A 20,997-nucleotide genomic window follows, 5' to 3' on the forward strand; every position below is an offset into this window, starting at 1 on the left:
GGTACAACTGGTAAACTTGAATAAAATCAGAGGATGCTGCTATGCCATTACATTGAGTGCAATAGCCTACTACAGGTTTGCGAGATGCTGTCATGGGGGAGTTTGATAAATGGTCCACCTCTGTATTCTTTAACAACTCTCTGGGGTCTACAAGTGTCTCCAAATAACAAGTCCAACTTTAAAAACAGCCTAAAGAGTCTGAGGGGATGGCTCAGCGGGTAAGAGTTCTTGCTGTGCAAACACGAGGACCTGAGTTTGAACTCCCAGCACCCAGGTAAAAAGCTGGGTATGGCTGTGTTTGTGCCTACAAACCCAGTGCAGTAGGGGCCAGAGACAGGAGGGTCAGATCTCTGGGCCTTGCTGCCTGCCAGGCTACTGTCTCAAGGAAATAAAGGGAAGGATAATAGAACAGGATAGTAGACATCCTCCTCTGGTCTCTGTATATGTACACTCTGTCTATGGACATGCTCGTGAGCTCATGCATGTGCGTGTGCATGTATGCATGTGTGTGCGTGCGCACACACACACACACACACACACACACAGAAACAACAATATGATTGAATCAGTTTGTGCACATCAAGGCCATCTTCTCAGCCTGGAACATGACCCTTCACAACCAGATCATGGAGCACATGGGCACATATGCCAGGCCTCGAGATGGCATCTAGGAGGAGGAGACATGGCAGTGCTGCTGCTTTTCTTCAGGGGTTCTGAGAAGATCCAGGGGACAAAGCTACAACCCCTGACTTGCAGCTAGGTCCTATATGCATTCTACTCTTATCAAAAGGGTTGCTTGTCTCGTGAGGCAAGCTTGTTTGTCCTAAGAACAGTGCTGCTGAGAGGGAGAGTGGACCATCTGAGATGGTAGAGTGTTCCTTGACCTCTGGTCTGGTAAAGGAAGCATTATCCCTTATGATGCTCACTGTCCCTCCAGGAAGCTGGGCAAAGGCCTCAGGGCTGGAGGGAATGGAGGTCTACTCAATGAAGAGAGAAGGCCCAGCTGAAAGTCAGTTACTCTTGGAGACCTCTTTCTGGCTTTTCTTCCCAGGCACACCATGTATGGAGAAGGCAGAAACTCAAATTAGTTGGGGGACATGTTTTTTTTCTTCATTTCTATTTTACTTTTAAATGTATGGCTGTTTTGCCTGCATATATGTCTGTGTACTGGGAGCATGAGGTGCCTGCAGAGGCCAGAAGCGGGTATCAGATCCGATCCCCTGGACCTGGCAGTTGTCAGCAGCCACGTGAGTGCTGAGAATCAAATCCAGGTCCTCTAGAAAAGCAAGTGTCCAGTCCTCTTAACTGCTGAGCCTTTGTCAGCCCTCGGGATGTGGGTGGGAAACTGGCTTGCTTTTTTTTTTTTTTTTTTTTTGTAGCCTGGCTAGAGAATCCGGGAACAATGGCTAGGCGGTGCCAAGACTCCTCCCTACCCAGCATAAAGGGCACATAGCCAAGACACAGAATTAATTGAGGTGCCTATCAACTTATGAACAGATAAAGGAAATGTGAGAAATGTATTTTGTACACACATACACACTGCAAACACACACATACATCCCCATACACATCACACACATTACACACATATACACATCAGACACACACACACTATACACATACACCACACACACATACGACACATACACATATCACATACACATACACCATACACACATACCACACATACCACACACATACACATATATACATGTACATACATATACACACCACATACATACACACACATACATACACATACCACCTCCCCCCACATAATACACCACACACATCCTACATACATACATTACACACATACCACACATACATCATACACACATCACTCATACACATATACAAATACCATACACTCCACACATACATATACACCACACATGCAACACATACACACATTGTACATGCAACACATACACACACATACACCACAATAAACACTCACCATATACACACACCATACACACCACCTATACACATAGCGCACACACATACCCACACATACACACACACAATACACACATATACACACACTATACACACCACACATACCACACATAGAGTGCACATACACCACACACACACCACACATATACCACACATACACACATCACATACACAAACACCATACACACATACCACACACACATTACATATATATACACACACATACCACACACAGACATACATACATGTACACACATACACACATCACACCATACATATACACACATACACACCACATACATACACATACATATATATACCACCTCCTTCCACATACATAGACCATACCCACACACACATATACTACACACACACACCACATACACACCACACATACACCACTCATACACCACAACACACACACACCATACACACACACCTTACACACCACATATACACACAGCACACATACATACACCCACACCACACACACCCACACACACCATACACACCACACATAGAGCACACACACATACACCACACACATACACAACACACACACACACACCCCTACACACACCCCACCCCCACCCCCATAATGGGATACTTTTCAGCCTTGAGCAGGAAAGCTATCATCTACCATGGTTTAGATGAACCTAGGTGTAATGAAATAAGCCAGGCACAGAATAACAAATACTGCCTGACTCTCCTTGCACGTGGAAGCTAACATTTCAGACTCACCAAAGCAGAGAGAGTGAATGATGGCTGCTGGGGACTGATGGATTCAGGGCAGGGAGCCTGAGGGGTGCTGGGCCGAAGATGAAACACTTTATTTAGACAAGAGGAGTAAGTTCAGGGGCCCCAACAGATGGGGTTGCCTGATCTTAGAGTTTCAGGGTCTAAAACCAAATTAAATAAAAGTTTCTACTCTGTGGAATACCCATCCCCAAGTAGCTTGTTACAGAAACAAATACACACGCTAAGGCACAATGTCTTTGGTTCGTTGAAATGCTTGCTTGGGTCCAATGGTCAAGTTTGCAGGGTCTATGCTTTAGTTTATGTGTGGCCTAAACATGTGCTTATTCTGTAGGGAAGGAGAGAGAGTAAGAATCACACGCTACACAAAGGGCTGTGAACCTCTCAGATCAAACACCCTTCTCAGCCCCAGACCCAGGAGCGCCCTTGGTCTTTGTTTTTATTTGATGTCTAAATTGCTCTACCATTAAAATCATAGGTGCTAACTCTGAGTGACGATGACTTACTGTCTTTTCTTTTCTTCCTTTCTTCTTTATCTTTTTCTTACCAAGCAGCATCATCCCCAGTCAGGTGGTACCTGAGTTGTCTGCAAAGGCCTGTCCCTTTAAAACAATGCATCTCTGCTTCTTCTGGCTTCTCCTGGGAATGTAAATGCTGAGTATGTGATGCTCTGTGATAACCTTCTTCCCTACAAAGTACAAGGAGGCCTCTCCTAGCCCGGCTCTTCTGGCCTCAGCAACAAACTTCAACCCTGCTCTGCTTAATTCCAATTACCTCATTGTAGTCAGGAAAATCTTGGTTCGTTAACAAAACAAAAAGACCCTGTCAACTGAAATAGGGCAGGAAGAGGCAGATATTTAAATGTTTAATCATGGTTTTGGTCACTTGGTATTTGTTGAGCATCTAGTAGGTACCAGGCACTGAGTACACATCATGAGGTTGTAGTCTGAATAAGACAAAGAGAACTTTGTTGCCATATAGCTTAGAATCTATAGACAAGACGGACTTTTCACGGAGAGGCACATAGCCATTTGAGCTTGGACACAGTGGTGTCCAAGAACAGATGCTACACATGGGTGTGACTGGGACTGAGCTGATCTCATTGGGTGGGAAAAGGTGTTCCATCTTCGAGGCAGAGGGTCAGCCCAAATGTTGCTGAAGGGAAGAGCTGGCAGAGTATGATCCTGCAGAGCAGGTAGGACATCCCAGGGCAAGCAGTCTGCAATGGCTCATTCTCCAAGGGCATGCATCAGTGTGTGTTCAGGACAAAGCGTAAACACTGCTATTACCTTCCCTAAGTGGCCAACTACAAAGTCATATACCCAGGAAAAGACAGTTGAGGGAAAGTAGTCAGTGACAGCAGACTGCTGGAGGGGGCTGTTCCCACCAGCCCTGCTGCTAACTGTGGCATCATGAAGCCTCAAATCAGCCTCCCCAGAAAGAAAGGGGGGGGAGGAGGAGGGAGGAAGAGAGAGGGGAGGGAAAGAGGGAAGGAGGGAGGGAGGGAGGGAGAGAGAGAGAGAGAGAGAGAGAGAGAGAGAGAGAGAGAGAGAGAGAGGAACAAGAGTACAAGAGTGTTCCTAGCATTCAGGCCTGACAAAAACAAGGCTTTTGACACTCTGCAGATCTCCCAGGTCCTCAATGGGGGACATGGTTCCAGGTTCTTTCTAGCCGGAACCTGGCTTTCCCACAGGCTAGAGATTTGGTGACTCCCTTGTCCTGTTCCTCCTCCCCAAGACAAAGAAATGTTGCCTTTGATGTCAGGAAAATGTGTTCCTTCCAGCTTTGTCTAGGAAACACAGACAGTAAACGGGGTGGGTGAACCCAGAGCTGAGATGTTTCTGGGAATGAGAATTAAGATCAGACTCAGGGTCTCTGGCCGTTTCCCAAATGCGATGAGTTTATCACTGCCAGGGACAGTGAGTGTACAAAGCTCTTGGCAGTGACCTCTGCTGATTTATGAGGGTTTCTGGTGCGTTTGCACCGTTCTGCCGACAACTGGTCCTGAGGGAAATGTATATCTAGCATCCACAAAGTGCAAGGGAAACACACTGGAGAGCCCGGCCAAGCCCCAGGTGAAGAAAAAGCCTGCTCCTTTCTTCTTCGTTTGCCTTCTCATCTTGCCCTGACTTCCCTTCCTTCTCTTCTGTTTATCAACTCTCTGCTCCTCCCCCATCTCCCTCTATATATTATAGAGATGAAGGCTGATCACAAGAAAGCAGAGCCACATGGCCACACCTGCCGCGCCCCCCCCCCCCCCGCAGGACACCTCCTGCAGGGAGGACAAGAATGACTCTGTCTATATTAAGAAACCACTACTTTAGGACCCAAACCACACAGATGTCTTAGCCACACACCTTCCAGTGGTGGGAAGGACTCAAACCCCTTTAGTTGTGACAGTTGGAGCTCAGAGATATCCCTCTGCTAAAACACATCTCCTTCATTTTCCCCTCCTGGCCCTGGCTGCTCTGTTGATGGGTCCTCCACTTGCCTGGGATACTGAGACAGAAGCAGGATGGCTGATGAAAGGAGGGTTAGCAAGAGTCTAGGAAACACAGGAGCCGGGGTAAGCAAGCAATACATGCTGTCTCCAGACCACACCTGCTCCAAATTAATATTTTTGTTGTGAGAGTCCTCATTTGGAAACATCCTTTGGTTTTAGACAAAACATTGGGACTCTGAGGAGAGGTGTGTGGGTGGATGAGTGGGTGTGGGTGTGGGGTATTTAGATGAATGTCTAGGACCTTGGGCTCAAAGCATGCCTGAGCAGCTGAACCTCTTAAGAATATCGTCCTATCTTCTTCTTCTGAGCCGTGAGCTCCTAAAAACAGCACAGACCTCATCTTCCAGCATAAGAACATCTTCCTCGAGTGGAAACCACTCGGTTGGAATGTGCATAGCGGCCGAGAGCCCTCCTTGTGATTTTTCAAGTGTCCTATTTTTCTTTTTGCAGGTGCATGTGCCTCACTGTGACCCTCCATTCCCAAGCTTCCTGATCTAATAGCCACACTCGGGGAGCTGTCGGGTCCCTTGAAGGAAAACGAGGGGCAGAGGAGAAGGAACTGGGCCCAGAGCCAAAGGCTTGGATTCAAGTCCCCACTTGGCCTGCCTCTAGCCCCGTCAATCACACTTCCAGTGCAGAAGCAGAAGAGAAGCACTGCAGAATGATTGCACCTGCAATAATGATAACCTTGTGCTGTGATTGTGCGTGTGAGAGGCAGTGTGGATGAGACAGAAGGGGGAGGGGGAGGAGTCCAGAGAAAAGAAGTGGCTTGGAGAAAAGAGGACTCGGGGAAAGAGTTTAGCTGCACTTAGTTTTGGAATAGAAGTTAAACGAAGATGTTTAAGATCGGTGCAATGGGAGAACATAAGGTGTCTTGCCTTTGTTTTGTTTAAAAGTCAAAGTGTTGGGGAGTCAGATTTCCTGTTTGCCTCAAGAAGTCCTCTGAGCCTAGGGAAAGCTTTGTTAGGATGATATCCAAGAGGCATTGGAGGCCTACTTCCTGGTCCACTGTGTGCCACACTGTAGGCTGTCTTTATGGAGGAATCCCATCACACCTTGCTTCAGGGTGTGCACTTCCAGACCCCGGGGCCCCTTGTTTCCACAAAGAAGATCATTCAAAAGTCATATATGAGTCCAAGAGAAAATGATCCATTGCCTTTACCCTGCGTGGCATCTCACAGATACAACTCAACTGCCCAAGGGCACGGGGTTTTAACGCTGTTCTAAGCCTGCTCTGAGATAAGAGTAACAAAGATAACTTCAAATATTCCCTTCCTCATCCCTGAATATTAACACAGGAGAAAACCGTTTTTCCTTCCCTCTTTAAGGGGTTTGGTACTAGAAATCTATGCTAAGAGTTAACAGCAAAGACATTCTGGAGTTTAATTCTTTGCTTCCTTCTCTCCAGGGACTCTTGGTAATAAACAGGACCAGTTCACACACAACGTATTTGTTCTCTGAGAATTCATCCTTCCCTCTGCTGTTTGTCTCCCTAAAATAACACCACCCACAGACCCACAGAATACAGTGAGTAACCCCTGAAGCAAGGTGTGATGGGATTCCTCCATAAAGACAGCCTACAGTGTGACACACAGTGGACCAGGGAGTAGGCCTCCAATGCCTTTTGGATATCATCCTAACAAAGCTTTCCCTAGGCTCAGAGGACTTCTTGAGGCAAACAGGAAATCTGACTCCCCAACACTTTGACTTTTAAACAAAACAAAGGCAAGACACCTTACATTCTCCCATTGCACCGATCTTAAACATCTTCGTTTCTATAGTCACAGACACTTTGGCTAGAGGCTTCCAGTCTGCTCATGACGGGTGTAGATCAGATGGTATCTTTAATCACTCTGGCCTCATTCTGGCCTTTAAAGTCTTCGACCATTCCAGGAATGAATGAGGACTGCAGAGAGCTCTGATCACTTAGATTGAGGGCTGTTTCCTCAGGGATCTGCCTATTACAGCTGCAGATTTCTAACACCTCGAACATCTGGTGCATAGTGAATATTCCAAGTTCTGCTGAACTTAAAATTAGAAACATAATTTCGCTGGTCCTTATTGATTACTATGGTTGCTCCCCAAAAGCTCTTTGAAGTTTAAAGCTGAGAGACAAATTGTAACCTCTGCTTTACTGTGATAGGCAAAGCTAAGAATATTATGATGCGAGAACATTGGTTGGTGGATTTGATTGCTATCCCTAGTCGGTCTGGAACTTGCTCTGTATGTCAGACTGGTCTCAGACTCGAAGTGATTTTTTTTTTTTTTTTTTTTTTTTTTTGCCTCTGATAATAGGCAGAAGCTACTATGCCTAGCAAGACAGCTGCTTTTGAAATACTTGAACCCTACACAGAGTGGTATCCTAGTGCTGTTACACACTTACAAAAGGAAAAAGAAATCCTGTTCCTAGACTCTCTCCAGCTGCAGGGCAGGGGTGAAAGTCTCAGCATTAACCCAGGTCAGGGCAGCTGTGGAGCTTGGAAAGTTAAAAAGGCAAGATGGGAAATACATGCTATAAAGCCTACGGGGGAGGTTGCTCTGTTTGATTCAACTGTCAATCCACTTGATGGACAGGTTTCCAAACCAACCCGATCTCAGCGATCTGTTTGTTCCATTTGTAAAGGAGGATGCAGTTTGAGGCGAACTCTGTCTTAAGGCTAGGAGCCACTCAGACCTCATCATAGGGGTCATCCCACAGAGGTCAAGGTTTCCCAACTCAAATGGAGGATGGATGGTCACAAAATCAATACATGGTGACTAGACAAATGATCTAATGACCTAGAGACACTGTCCTTGGACCATCCTTGGATATTTTGAGCTTTAAAAACAAGCTACATAGCCATCGGGCTGGTCACTGGACTTCTGTTAATCTCTCAGAACCCACAGAGGCTTCCACAAGAAACAAAGGAGGCCTTAGCTTTGTATCTTCCTCTGACTTATCTTCTTCCAAACCTGCTAGCAACATGCTAAGAGCAATCCCCAAGATTCAGACCTCTGTCCAACACCAGCCTTCTGATGGCGACATCTGATTTACCCTTTCCAGTGCTTTCCTGGGCGAGAGCTCCAGGATAACCATGCTCAAGTCCTGTAGAGCCAGACACCCAAGGACCTCCCCTTGGTTACCTTGCTTTATTAAAAAGAATAGATAGCATTGTAGAGCCCTGGCTGGGCTGCAACTCACTATGTATTTCAGGCTGGCTCACACGCACGGTAGTCTCTCTGCCTCAGCCTTCCGAGTGCAGAGACAATGGGCATGAACCACCACCACATGCAGCTTGCTTCTGGCCATTACTGGATTTTCCTGCAAGAGCAGTCTTGTTGATGGAATTGCTTTGTTTATTTGAGACCGTGTTTCACTATGGAGGCCCCTTCTGCCTGGAACTCCCTGTTGTAGCCCAAGATGGCCTTGAACTCACAGAGAACCATCTGCCTCTACCATCCCAGTGTTGGAATGGGAGGAGTCTGCCACCATGCCTCCTGGGGATTACTTTTTGATCTTGGCTTAGATTTATAAGGCCCCGAGGAATACTAAAGTCATTATTATTTGTGAGGTCACACAAATCTATAGCACTTTTAATCTTTTCAAAGAATTTTCAGAGCCTTTAGCTCATCTGATTTTTCTAAAACCCTACCTAGTAGGCTGTGGAAAGACCTCATTTTCATTTTATAGATGAGGAGGCTGAGGTATAAAGAGGCCCAGGACCTCGGTGTAAGTACACACCAGTGTAGGTTCACTGATGCCTTATAGTTGAGAGCAGAGAGATCCAGCCCTTAAATACACCCCATGCCTATTTACACCCCTGCTCTCCAATCTATACAATAGGAACAACACAGAAAACAGCTGAGGGATTTAGCCACAGCCCACAGGCCTTTATGGATGCTTTGGTCTCGGCCCAAATTGTCAAAAGAGCCAAATGGATCAGCCAATGCTGGGCCCATGCTGGTGGAGTGTCCAGTGAAACCCCTCCCAGGAAGCAAGCATGAACAATTAACCTTACTCTACTGCGTGCGGTCAAATGAAAAAACAAAACCAGAGCTGCAACACCCAGACCCACCTCTCTCTGCTCAGCCTGAGAGCCGCCAGCATTTTCTTTCTTTCACGTTTGTGGGTCACTGTCTTAGGACCTACTATGGTAGCCTGACAGAATTCCTGTCTCAAAGCAGGGTGCTTCTACGGGCATAGGGGTCATTATCCCCACTTAGCAGATAGGTAAACTGAGGGTGGAGAGAAGTGTAAAGGCCTTAGATAAAGCCTTAGACATAAGTCTAGGAAAAGTATAGGGCAGACATGGGATCAGGCCTGTGCCCTGGCCTCTGGGACTTAAGTTTGTCTAGGTCTCAGGGAGCCAGATAAGCCTTTAGCACTAAAACTCTAATCCAGGAAGGGATGGGCTGCAAACTTCTGGCCAGTAGGTTGGAAGAAGTCATCCATAGTCTTTATAGGCTATAGGTTGTTATGGCTTTTAACCTCCTTTCTGTTTCTTGAAGCTCCAAAGCTGTAACACTCTGCTTGGTGCAGGTGACTAGACTGGCTAGGTAAGGAAGGCTTTGACCACCACAGGGCAGGCTTGGTCCCTGATTTGGCTACTCCATGCTGACACAAAAATGCCCTCTGAGATTAGTCACTGTGTCGCTGTGACCAAACCAAAGTGGAGTCTTTCTAACTTAGCTTAGAAGCTGCAGAGTCACCATGCCTGACCCTCTGTCTTTCTGATTCATTAAAGCTTTTCAATGACTTTCATGCTATGTTGCTTGGTTCAAATTGATATAGCCTGTGGCTCAAATCTAGCTCTTGGTCCAGGGATTTATTTTTAAAATAGTTAAAACAATTATGGGGTCTTTTTTGGTGAAAAATTATGAGTTGAATTTCACTGTCAACATACATACTTTTGGGGAAACAGCCCCATCCATCGGGTCTTTTTTTTTTTTTCCCATTGTGACATCACCATTGTAACATAGACCACGTGTTCCACAAACCTAAAATTTATATTATCTAGTCCTTCATATGAAAAGTTTAGCTCTCTAACTGCTCTCTTATTTAATGTAAAAGAGTCACTGTATTTTCATAATCACCCTGTTTTGGACTAAGTCTGTATCCCTCCAAAGCTCATGCCCTTGAAGGCCTGCCTCCCCACATCATGGTGTTGGATGGAGGTGAAGCTGTTTAGGTGAGGTCATGGGGGTGAAGCCCCATAATGGTGTTGGGGTTCTTATAAAATGAAGATAACAAACTACTTGAAGGTTAGAACACAACAAGATGGTAGCTGTCCAGAAGCCAGGGCAAGGTCAGCACCAGGAAACTCGTCTGCAGGCACTTAAACCCCAGAGTTCCCAGCCTCAGGACCCAGAAGACCAAACACTCCCTCAGTCACCCAGGCTAGCATTGTGTTGCAGCCTGCAGCCTGAGCAGACCCAACACACTGAGAAAGGAAGGTACAGATGGCTCCTAAGTGGTGACAGTAGTTCTGAGGGATAATCTGATTTACATTTTTCCAACTTCAAAGTTGTACAAAAGCTACATGTATCTCATACAAACTATATATGTTGAGCTTTGATCATCCCCCAGCCTGGCAACATGACAAGGAATCTTTCCTGATTCTGTGTAGCAGGGGCACAAGTTACAGCCATAGCTCAGCCACAAGACCCCAAGAAGGGAAAAAAATGTTCACCAGCGTTCCACAGCACCCAGCCTGGACACTGGGTCCGCGAAGTGTATTAAATGCATCTTTTGACTTAATGCTATTTTCAACTTATGCTAAGTTGATTGGAGTACAGCCCGTCATAAGCCAAAGAACATCTGTATACTGAAAGAGGGGTTATCTCTGTGTGCTAATATATGCAAATTTGTGAAACTTGTCAAATGTACTTAGCATAAAAAACAAAGCACGTTAACGCCATTAGGAAAATAACATAGTAAATGTTTTCTTTTTCTCTCTGTGGGCCAGTCGCTGTGGTCATCCAGTTCTTTTCATTCTGTCACCTCCCCTCCATGTGAGCGACAGGGAAGAGGCTAAGAGTGGGACCTGGCTTAGGAAGAGAGATTTATTTAAATTTATAGAAGTTAGGTCTAGATACATCTTCCTGTCTAATCTACCTCACAGGCTGGCCTGGGACATAACGCATTTGGAAGTACCAGAAAGATTGCACAGAACTATACTCACAAAAGACAGGTACTCAGCCAGGCAATGGTGGCGCACGCCTTTAATCCCAGTGCTTGGGAGGCAGAGGCAGGCGGATTTCTGAGTTCAAGGCCAGCCTGGTCTATAGAGTGAGTTCCAGGACAGCCAGGGCTACACAGAAAAACCCTGTCTCGAAAAACAAAACAAAACAAAACAAAACAAAACAAAACAAAAGCCAGGTACTCAATATCTTATCAAGGCATCACTTACTTATTTTTCAAGTTCTCTCATCAAATCTCCTTTGAATAAGGAAGAACACACTCATCTAGGAGGGCAGGACTGGTTAAGCAAACCATTGTGCCTCCATACTGTGGACAACTATGTAGCAGTCAATCACAGGCAGTGATCACATGGTCTGGCCCTCAGGCTGTGCTGGAGACATAGAATGAAGCAGGTGAGTAATCTGAGTGGATGAGTGATCACACTTCTCTGTGGGGCTTTGAGGTCCAGATTCTGAGCATAAAGGGAGGAGCAATGGAGGTAAGAAAGAGGAGGCTGAGGAGAATCCCCCTGCAGTGCTACATCTAAACTGAAGTGCCAATATGATCTCTCTCTCTCTCTCTCTCTCTCTCTCTCTCTCTCTATATATATATATATATATATATATATATATATATATTCTCTCTCTCCCCACTCTACACACACACACACACACACACACACACACACAAACACACACACACAAACACACACACACACAAACACACACACACAAACACACACACACACACAAACACACACACACAAACACACACACACAAACACACACACACAAACACACACACACACACAAACACACACACACAAACACACACACACACACACAAACACACACACACACACACACACACACACACACACACACACACACGATGGGGCAGGGGAGGTGGGATGGTGGGATGGCCCCAAACTCTCAACTATCTCCCTGCTTCAGCCTCCCAGTTGCTGGATCTACAAATGTGTCCAGCTAAATGTATCCTTATTATATACATTACAATTTATCTTCTAGCTCTGCCCACTAAAAACAGCGAGAAACAAACAAACAAGCAAACAAACAACCCAGGGACCATGAGCACTAAGCATTTGCTACAAAGAAGAATCAGGGGTCCTCAGTGACGTGGCTTTTTCCAGGTCCAGGACAGACCACGGAACCATGGAGTTTCCTCGCTAGTCGGATGACATCAAAGATTCATGAGGTTACATCAGAAGGAATCAACTGGCTAGACATGGTAAAACTCATGCATCAATAAAAACATTCAGTAAAATAGATCATAAAACATACTAAATGTGTTTAAAACTCATGAGTTTAAAAGACACTGAAAACAAAACCAAACCTCCCATCAGCCACCAAATGAGGGTGACACCAGGTCACTCACTGTGCTAGAAACCAGCAACAAAGAAAGAATCAAATGTTCTCCTGCCCTTCTTACATGAACTGCAATAGTCGGTAATGGACTAGCAGCTGAGAGAAGTCCCTCCTGCTGGAAGCCTTGCAGATCAACAAGGAACGAAGGCTAAAATGAGAACATCGGTATCTCACTACCCCAATTAACTAATGCAGTTCAGGAAGAAACACCAGAAATGGCTAAGATATCACACAGACACACAGACACACACACACATGCATATACACACAGAGACAGACAAACATAGACACACACACATGCATATATACACAGAGAGAGATAAACAGACATAGACACACACACACACACACACACACACACAAAGACACATAGACATCAATGCATGCCTTGTGACAGGACAACACAATAAAGTCTACAAAAGTCAAAGCTAAACCTAATTAAATGTCAAAGTCAAACGCCCAACTGATAGGAAATATGGGCGACAGAAGAACATGTTGTGTGGCACCACAGGGCCATCACCAGAAAGATCCAGACTGAAGCCTTCACAGAATGAGACATTTAACTTCGTCCAATATCCACAGAGGAGGGAGGAGGGGAGGAAGGGAAGGAGGAGAGATGACCTGACTTCATCAAATATGCACAGGGGTTGGAGAGGGGCGAAAGATAATTAAAGTATAATTTAAGAACACACATGTTGGTTTATAGCACTATGCAGCCCTTATTTGGAATCTGATTTTTAAATGGTGTTTTAAAAATTATTTATGGGACTATTAAAAGTACATACACTTGTCTGATGGTATTAAGGAGTTACTGACATTTTATTAAATTGTGATAATGGTATTGTGGCAATGTTAAAAAAAAAAAAAAAAAAAAAAAAAAAGGGTACTCTCCTAACAGAGCAGCAGGGGTAAAAATGTAGGCAGGGACACAGTGAGAAGGAGATCGGTCACATACTGACACCTTTGAGGCTGGCTGAAGGATCATACAGGTTTGTGTTTCTGCTCTTTCCCCTCATCTATGTTCAAGACTTTCCACAAGGAAATGCTAAAGTAAACCCTCCCTGGTGTCACGCTTGGGGTGTCACAGAGACTGGGAACATCGTGGCTTGGCCAGTGTCTCTTTAGAGGTTTCATAACCTTACACCCTCATGATGGCCTCTGTGTTTCAGGCCACCTGCACAGGGGTTCCTCAAAGAACTTCACCCACCTCCTTACCAAGTCACATCAGTATTGTCCTTGAGAGTATATACAAAAATATGGCAGGGGAAGAGAAAAAAGAGTCCTTGTGATTGAAGGATTTCACTCCAAAGCTACAAAGACCATGAGGGCTTCATGACACCACTGGGTGGAGACTGAGTCAAATCTGTCCAACAGGGGCATTCAGTGAACTCCAAGGTGGGGGAGAAAAGGGGTGAGTGAGGAGCTGTTTTCAGTCTGAAATCTTGAGCGAGTGACAACGAACACTGACATGGCCTCATGTCATTGTTTGCGTTGGTATAGCTGTGTAGACTATCCTAGACAGGATGGTAATGGCAGGGCAAGACACACAAATTCTCTGCCTATAGCTTCTGTAAGCATCCTGACAGTGAGTGCCCTGCAGGGTCGAATTTTTCCTGTGGTCTTGATTTAACCCCAGAGCTCACTCCTTTGTGGTCTTTTCACATGGTTGAAATGGCCTTCTGATTTGTCTGTCTCTCTTACCTGGGCCTTGCTGAGGACAGGGGCTTTCATCTGTTCTTTGTGGTGCCTCACCATTATTCAGTACCTGGACTACAGAGCCGCTCAGAAAAAACGCTAACTGCACGGGGACAGTCACCATGAAGGCAGGGCAAAGTGTGGGCATCGTAGCTGGACAGGTGTGGATTTGCTTCTTGACCCGGCTAGCTCACAATTCCCACTTTAATGGTGTCATATTACTGTTTTCAGTCTACTCCCAACCTCGTAGAGGGGTTTAGATTTTTGTAAAATTCTGTAAATCACTTTTTTTTCCCCCTAGAAAAGACACAAATGGTCCTACAACACATAGCGGCTTGATTTACAGTATTCTGAAATTACAACCGTGCATACACACTGGACACTCAATAGACTTTAGATCTGGATTTTTCCCTGACTGGTGCTACATGGTATAATCCCCTCCTTAGACACTGGGTAGTGAGTGTACTGAAGCTCCCAGTCAGCCTGTGCTCCTGAGGGAAAGGGCAGATCCCTGACAGTGTTCTGAGGAGGATAAGCTTTGATGTGTACAGTGAGTACATTTTAATAAGCAATTTCAACTCACGATGGGTTTACTAGGGTGCAGTTCCAGTTAGCACCTTAACTTGAAGAACTACAGTTTTCTGTATCTCTGAAGTAATGCCACCTAAGAAGAAGACCTTGGAGTTTCACTGTATACTTATCTGGAATAGTCTACTGACTGACTTATAAATAATAAAAGCTGGTCTTCTAGCTACTTGTGAAACCTCTGACTTGTATTAAACGGTCGAGTTGTGAAGTGATTAAGGAATGCCTTATGACAATAATTGTGGGTCAATGAGCAAACCTGGGCATCTTCAAATGTGTGTCTCCCTCCATCTTTGACATTCTGACTGGTTATCTCATAGCTGTGAGAATCCAAGTTGATTGCGCTTGGGGCTCCAGGAGCTAGGAACTCTTGCCAGATTTCCTCCACCCTCTTAGCCACGTCCTGTAGAGGTTGCTTCTTGAGATCTTGGACAGCCAGCCAGAACCTGGAGTGAAAGCAGAAATGCAGTCGGTTCTATTTGGACTCTGCTAGACATGGTTCCAGAGCTGTTGTGTACCCCCTGCCGGCCTTGATGCCACATGTGAGTTCCACGGGACTGCTGAAAATACAGAGTGTACAGCCGAGGACGGGCTAAAAGTACACGTAAGAAGATGTGAGCTTCCAGGGACCAGCAAGATGTTCTTTCTCTTTCCTCTGCATAGAGATTTCTTAACCTGGGACCACAATAGCCATTCAGACTGGGGGATTCCTGTTTGGTGTAAGGGTCTGTCTCATAGAACACTAAGCAGCCACCCACACGCCCTTCCCCATGGCCCAGGAGGCATCAGCTGCATCTTTGAAGGTACAGTAACTGACAAGTATCTCCAGAGATTACTGAATGTTCCTGGGAAATCAAAATTCTGCTTGGTTGAAAAACCAACTACTCTTCATTCAGGTCTCTACACAATGGGAGTCTCCTTGTCAACTCTGGCTGGGGTCATTTAGGGACACCAAAATAAGGAAATGGAGGTTAAAGCATCTACTCAGCAGTTAAAAGCACTTGCTGCTCCTCTAGAGGACCTGGGTTCTGTTCCCAGCATCACACTGGGCATCACGATTGCCTGTAACTCTAACTCTTCTGGCCTCCAAAGGTACTGTATGCATGTGGTGCACATACAGACAGGCGGGCGTCTACACATGCACATGAATAGAATTAATAAAAATAAAAACTTTTAAAAAGGAACATGTCACAAAAGCAGGCAGAACCCTGAAATTATAAAAAGACATCTTGTCTAGAATGAGCCAGCCACTCATGTTAGAGAGGAACAAATTGGGGGAGGGCACGCATGTCAGTTCTCAACATGGTGCTGGGCACCTAGTAGGTCTTCGAGAAACAGTTTAGAGGACTTGTCAGAAACAAAGCTGAAGAGGCATCTCTACCAAAAGATTCTTTAGGGAGTATGAGAGTAAAATATCACCCCTCGTTTCCAATTGCCTCCCCATAATCTCTCAGCATCTGCCAGGGAGCTATTGACGGAGCCCCGTATGAACGCACTGAGAGGTTTAATCAATGGAGTCAAAGCAGCTCCCAGCATCACCAACTTCCCCCCACCATGCCCCAGGATCCCCCCAGGGCATTCTATCAGTGGGACCCAGAGCTGGGTAGCACATTCTCCCCTGCAAAGGGGACAGGCCAGTGTCCTCAGTGAGATAGTGAAGGGTCCACCGCTGTGTGGAGTACACAGTCACAGGCAATAGAACACAGACATAGTCTTGTCAGTGATGGGGAGGACGAACTCAGATGAGCCATAGGTGGAAAGGACATTCAATCTGCCATCAGATTCCACCCAAAGGAAGATGCACTTGCTTATAAGTAGTATTAGTTATTTTATTTATTTTTAAATCGTTTGCTTGTTTTTCCCCCCTGCTCACAGATGTATGGCCCTAAGGTGCCACCCAGTGGCAGGCCTAAGTAATACAGCCCAATTTGTACTAGGAACGTTGGGACATTGTGTGTTTGTTTCCAGGATATCTCCAACTTTCCCAGTTTGCCCTTCAGGAATTGAATGATCTCTTTAAAGAGAACCTTTCCCCTACCCTGAACCTGAATATCCAAGAAGGCAAAGAAGATAAGGACACCCCTCTATCAGGAAAATAGGGAATTCAGTTCTGTTCTCAGCCTGGCTATGCTGCTGTCTGGAATTGTACTGTTCCAGGTAGTCTTTGATCATCTGAGAAATGGGTACAAAGTGGGTGAAGGGGAAAGAACTCTGGATGAGTTCCCAGTCGCACTTAACTCTGGAATGCTTCCAGGCCCCTGGGTGGGAGCCAAGGGACAAGCAAGCGTCACCTTCCAGTCACCACCTCCCACCTAAGCTCTTAGGATTTCAAATCTTCCCTCAAAAGTGTTCAGGGTAAAAGCTGCCTGGTTCTCACAGATGCTCTGCTTCATCTGCTGCCTTTTAACACCTGCCCTCCTTGGAGTTCAGGTCCTTCCCTTCTGGCCTCCAGGGAGAGAAATCTCGGAGCTTCATGGGATCTACTGGGTTGATAAAAAAGCATGGAGTGGCCTCTGTCTCCGGTTGTGGACAGCCTTCTGGGTCATATTTCTTCCTGCGCCTGTGGGGCTTCTGTGACTTCTCACACAAATGCTTGGTCCATGGGTGATTTTTTTTTTGTTTGCTTCCTCCATCAGTGTCACCTGGGAGGTCACCTTTTACCATCTGTCTCTTGCTAGTCTAGTCTTCCATGGAGACCTCATGGAAAGGCTCTGAGGGCCTCTGAAGCTTCTAGGCTCTGTAGACCTCTGTAGTTCCAGGGGCTTCAGGATGCCCTTTGCAGAAGGATGTGAGAGGAACTGTATGGCACATCCCTCTTCTGAGTATACAGAAGGAGCAGAGAGAATGTCAGAGCAAATTTCAGAATCAAATCGAATATGTTTTTACATTGAAAACACCAAAAGAGTTCTTCCATCAATTAAAGTTGAGAATTTTTGGTTTATAAAAGCACAAGGCAAAACAGCAGGCATGCATGTTACAGGAGAGGCGAGGTGGGAGTGGGGGGAGGAGAAGAGTGAGAAGGGGATGGGGGAGGGCACATAGTGTGTAAGAGTGACATTCTCTGGACAGCTTTCTCTTCCTGTGTACATAAGACTCAGCCCAGCCTTCTGTGTGCTATGGAGATGACCTACCTTGTCTCTCCTAGGTGACAGCAAAAATGCTGTCACAACAGCATCCTGACATCTCATATGTGTTTTCCATCTTGGCTTGGAGGAACCTTTGTGGTGATTTGAAATGCAGAACAGGCTGTGGTTTGTGTTTGCCATCTTCTTGCTTTGCCAGTCTGAACTGGGAGCTCAGGCCAACCCCCTCCTTGCCCTCCCACCGCCAAAGAGCCACAAAAGCTGCTGTCTCTGTATCCTCGGTGGATGGGTGGCCCATTGAGGATAGCGAAATGGCTGCTCTTATCAAAAGCCTGCAGGTACCGCTCCGTTGAGGAAGCGGTTAGCCGTCAAATGCCAGCAGCTCCATCAAATGCAGCCATCCTGCACTAAGCCCTCGGCTGGAAGCGGAGAGCCTTAGGGATTGGCAGGGCACAGTGTCTCCAGGGTGCTCAGAGACCACCTGCCCTGCCTCTCCCCTAGCCACTGCCAATTGTCAGAGCAGCGAGAGGTGGCGCTGTGCTGGCATTTGATCTGTGTTCATAGCTTAGAAGTGAATGCAGAAGAAACTGGTCTTGGGGGGAGGGCAGCTTGTTCCAAAAGCAGTAGGGTGAAGCATCTGGGGACCAGGAGGCTGGAGGATGGTCTGGAACTGCCTTAATTGCTCCCTTTCTCCCTAGATGCCGACAAGCAACGGGGTGTTTCTCTTCCAGACTGGATAGAGCAGGAGAAGCCATGAGCCATCGTACACCTCCACACTTACCAGCTTCCCTGTCTTTTCACAAACTAGAATGTTCAGAAGCTACACAACACAGCCCTGGGCTTGTTCCCAGAGAAAAAGTGAATTCCTTGGCAGAAGGAAGTGTGTCTGTGCCCTCTGCTGGTCACCAGGTGACTCAGAACAATGGACAAAAAAAAAACATTGAGCTTTTTGTCTGGTTGGCTGCGGGGATGATTCTCAGGGGCCCCTATGAGCAGCATCCAAGCTGAGCTCATCACAGGACAGGAGCCAAACTCCTGCAGATGGCCACAGCCTTGCAGGAGTCACTCCGCTCTGATTTGTCATCTGTTTGGTTACTGAGGGGTCCCCACTGGCCCTGATGAAACTTCTGGGGTCTTCTTAGGGCTTGGGGCAACTGCCGAAGCTAAGGCTGGAGATGGAGCTCTTGAGGCAAAACCTGGCAGCCCCCTGCGCTTGCTTTTAATTGCTTCTTCCCTCAGCTGACACCGTATGGAAGTAGGGTCATCAATCTGCAGGTTAGAAGAACAACTCTGCTCTCTCAGGAGATGTTACAGCTCATAAAAAATGTAGGGGGGCTGCTCTTTGTTGCAGGTTTTGATTGTTAACTCATGCCCTGCCATGTGGCGGAGAGTGTCGAGTCAGGCAGGACAAAGATTTGGACAGGGAAGATGGAGCAGGAACAGGGGCAAATGGCACTGTCACCATTTGGGGAAATTTCACAGAATAGGGAAAAGGATTAAGTCATCTCTGTAGGGCCTGCTTCAGGACTGTGAGGCTCCCAACCTGCCGGCTCGGCTGCGGCCCCACTCCTCCGGCAGCTCAGCTCTGGGCTTGAATAGTTAGAACAAGAGATAGTGGCCTCTGGTGTAGACAGTCATAGCAAAGTGTGTGTTGGACCCCCCCCCCCCCCCCACTTCTATCCCTGGAGATGACAATCCTCTGTCATCTCACGGACTCACCCCAAAGAAAATGATCAGAAGATGGGCTGAGTAAGATGTTTACAGTACAAGCATGAGGACCCAGGTTCGGATCCCCAGCACCCACGAAAGGCAGGTGTAAAAATGTGTGCACATGTCATTCAGGGAAGACCTCTGGGGTTTGGTGGCCAGCCAGGCTTACCAAATCAAGGTAAACAGGAGCCTCAGGCTGTACACTTCCCCCAGCTTCCGGAGGCCACTGTGCACGATGACCATGATAGAGGTGCATTTGCTCCTCCATGCATGGCTACTGTGGACAAGGGGCAGAGCCAGATTAACCATGAGCCCTTGGGACCTGGGTCATGGAAGGGTTTAGCAAGGTCTGTGGCTAAAAGAACGAACAGAGGAGGGCAGAGAGCAGCTATTTTGTGATAAGGGATTGAAGGGTCTTCCAGTCGTGTGTCTTAAAGCTCAACTTCCCTCTCTCCGTCCAATTATGCTGAGCACCATCAACAGAGAACCGGGGCCTCTGGAGAGGATTAGGTGAAGCTCCTGGGCTATACTTTTTCGCTCTGCTGTTCTATTTTCTTTATCTACCTTCCTGTCGTGGATCAGAGGGGACCTTCTTTAAGTCTGGATTTATGCATGCGTGCTGGGGGCTGGCGTATTCACACATGTGCATGCACATTCTTTCACCCAAGATTAAATGTAGCCCTCCTGGCACCAGGCAAGCTGCTGGCAGAGGCACAAATGGAAATAGCAGAAGAGAGGGAACACCTGCCAGGGACACACTCGCCAGTGCACTTGGGACTTGAGTGTCATGCATATTTCCTGAGACTAGTCTTATTGGAAAATTGGCCCTGGCTACGCTGCAGCTTTTGACAGCAAAGCCCACAGACTGTGCAGGGAGCAGCTAAGCAAGTAGACGCCCCCCTGGGTCTTCACGATGAACAGGGTTCTATGGTCATTCTTCTTATTATCTGCAAGATTTCGGGTGTCAGAGGGCTCTTAAGTCTACTGTGGGCTGAGAAACCAGCAAAGGACAGACTCTGTATCATTTCATCATGGAGCTGAAACAGGACAGAAGGGCCTATGGGGACCCAGCTGGAGATAGAGTTCGGGACCGGCTGACCCCCACAGAGAGACCAGCTGGGAATGTACAGCTTGTTTCTTGCATGGCCCAGGGAGGCT

The 20,997-nt window shown here is 46.6% G+C and overlaps 1 protein-coding gene across 11 annotated transcripts in view; it reads right to left on the reverse strand.

The window, feature by feature from the left end:
* The window catches only part of Rgs6 (regulator of G protein signaling 6), a 523,682-nt gene that overhangs the window by 28,649 nt on the left and 474,036 nt on the right, over positions 1 to 20,997 (reverse strand). For all 11 annotated transcript variants that reach the window (XM_076921773.1, XM_076921779.1, XM_076921775.1 and 8 more), the window contains one exon: positions 15,306 to 15,492. In XM_076921773.1, the coding sequence (XP_076777888.1) occupies positions 15,306 to 15,492 (187 nt within the window). The remainder of the gene's footprint in view (positions 1 to 15,305; positions 15,493 to 20,997) is intronic.

The sequence above is a fragment of the Arvicanthis niloticus genome, chromosome 23, assembly GCF_011762505.2.
Source record: "Arvicanthis niloticus isolate mArvNil1 chromosome 23, mArvNil1.pat.X, whole genome shotgun sequence".
NCBI lineage: Eukaryota > Metazoa > Chordata > Mammalia > Rodentia > Muridae > Arvicanthis > Arvicanthis niloticus.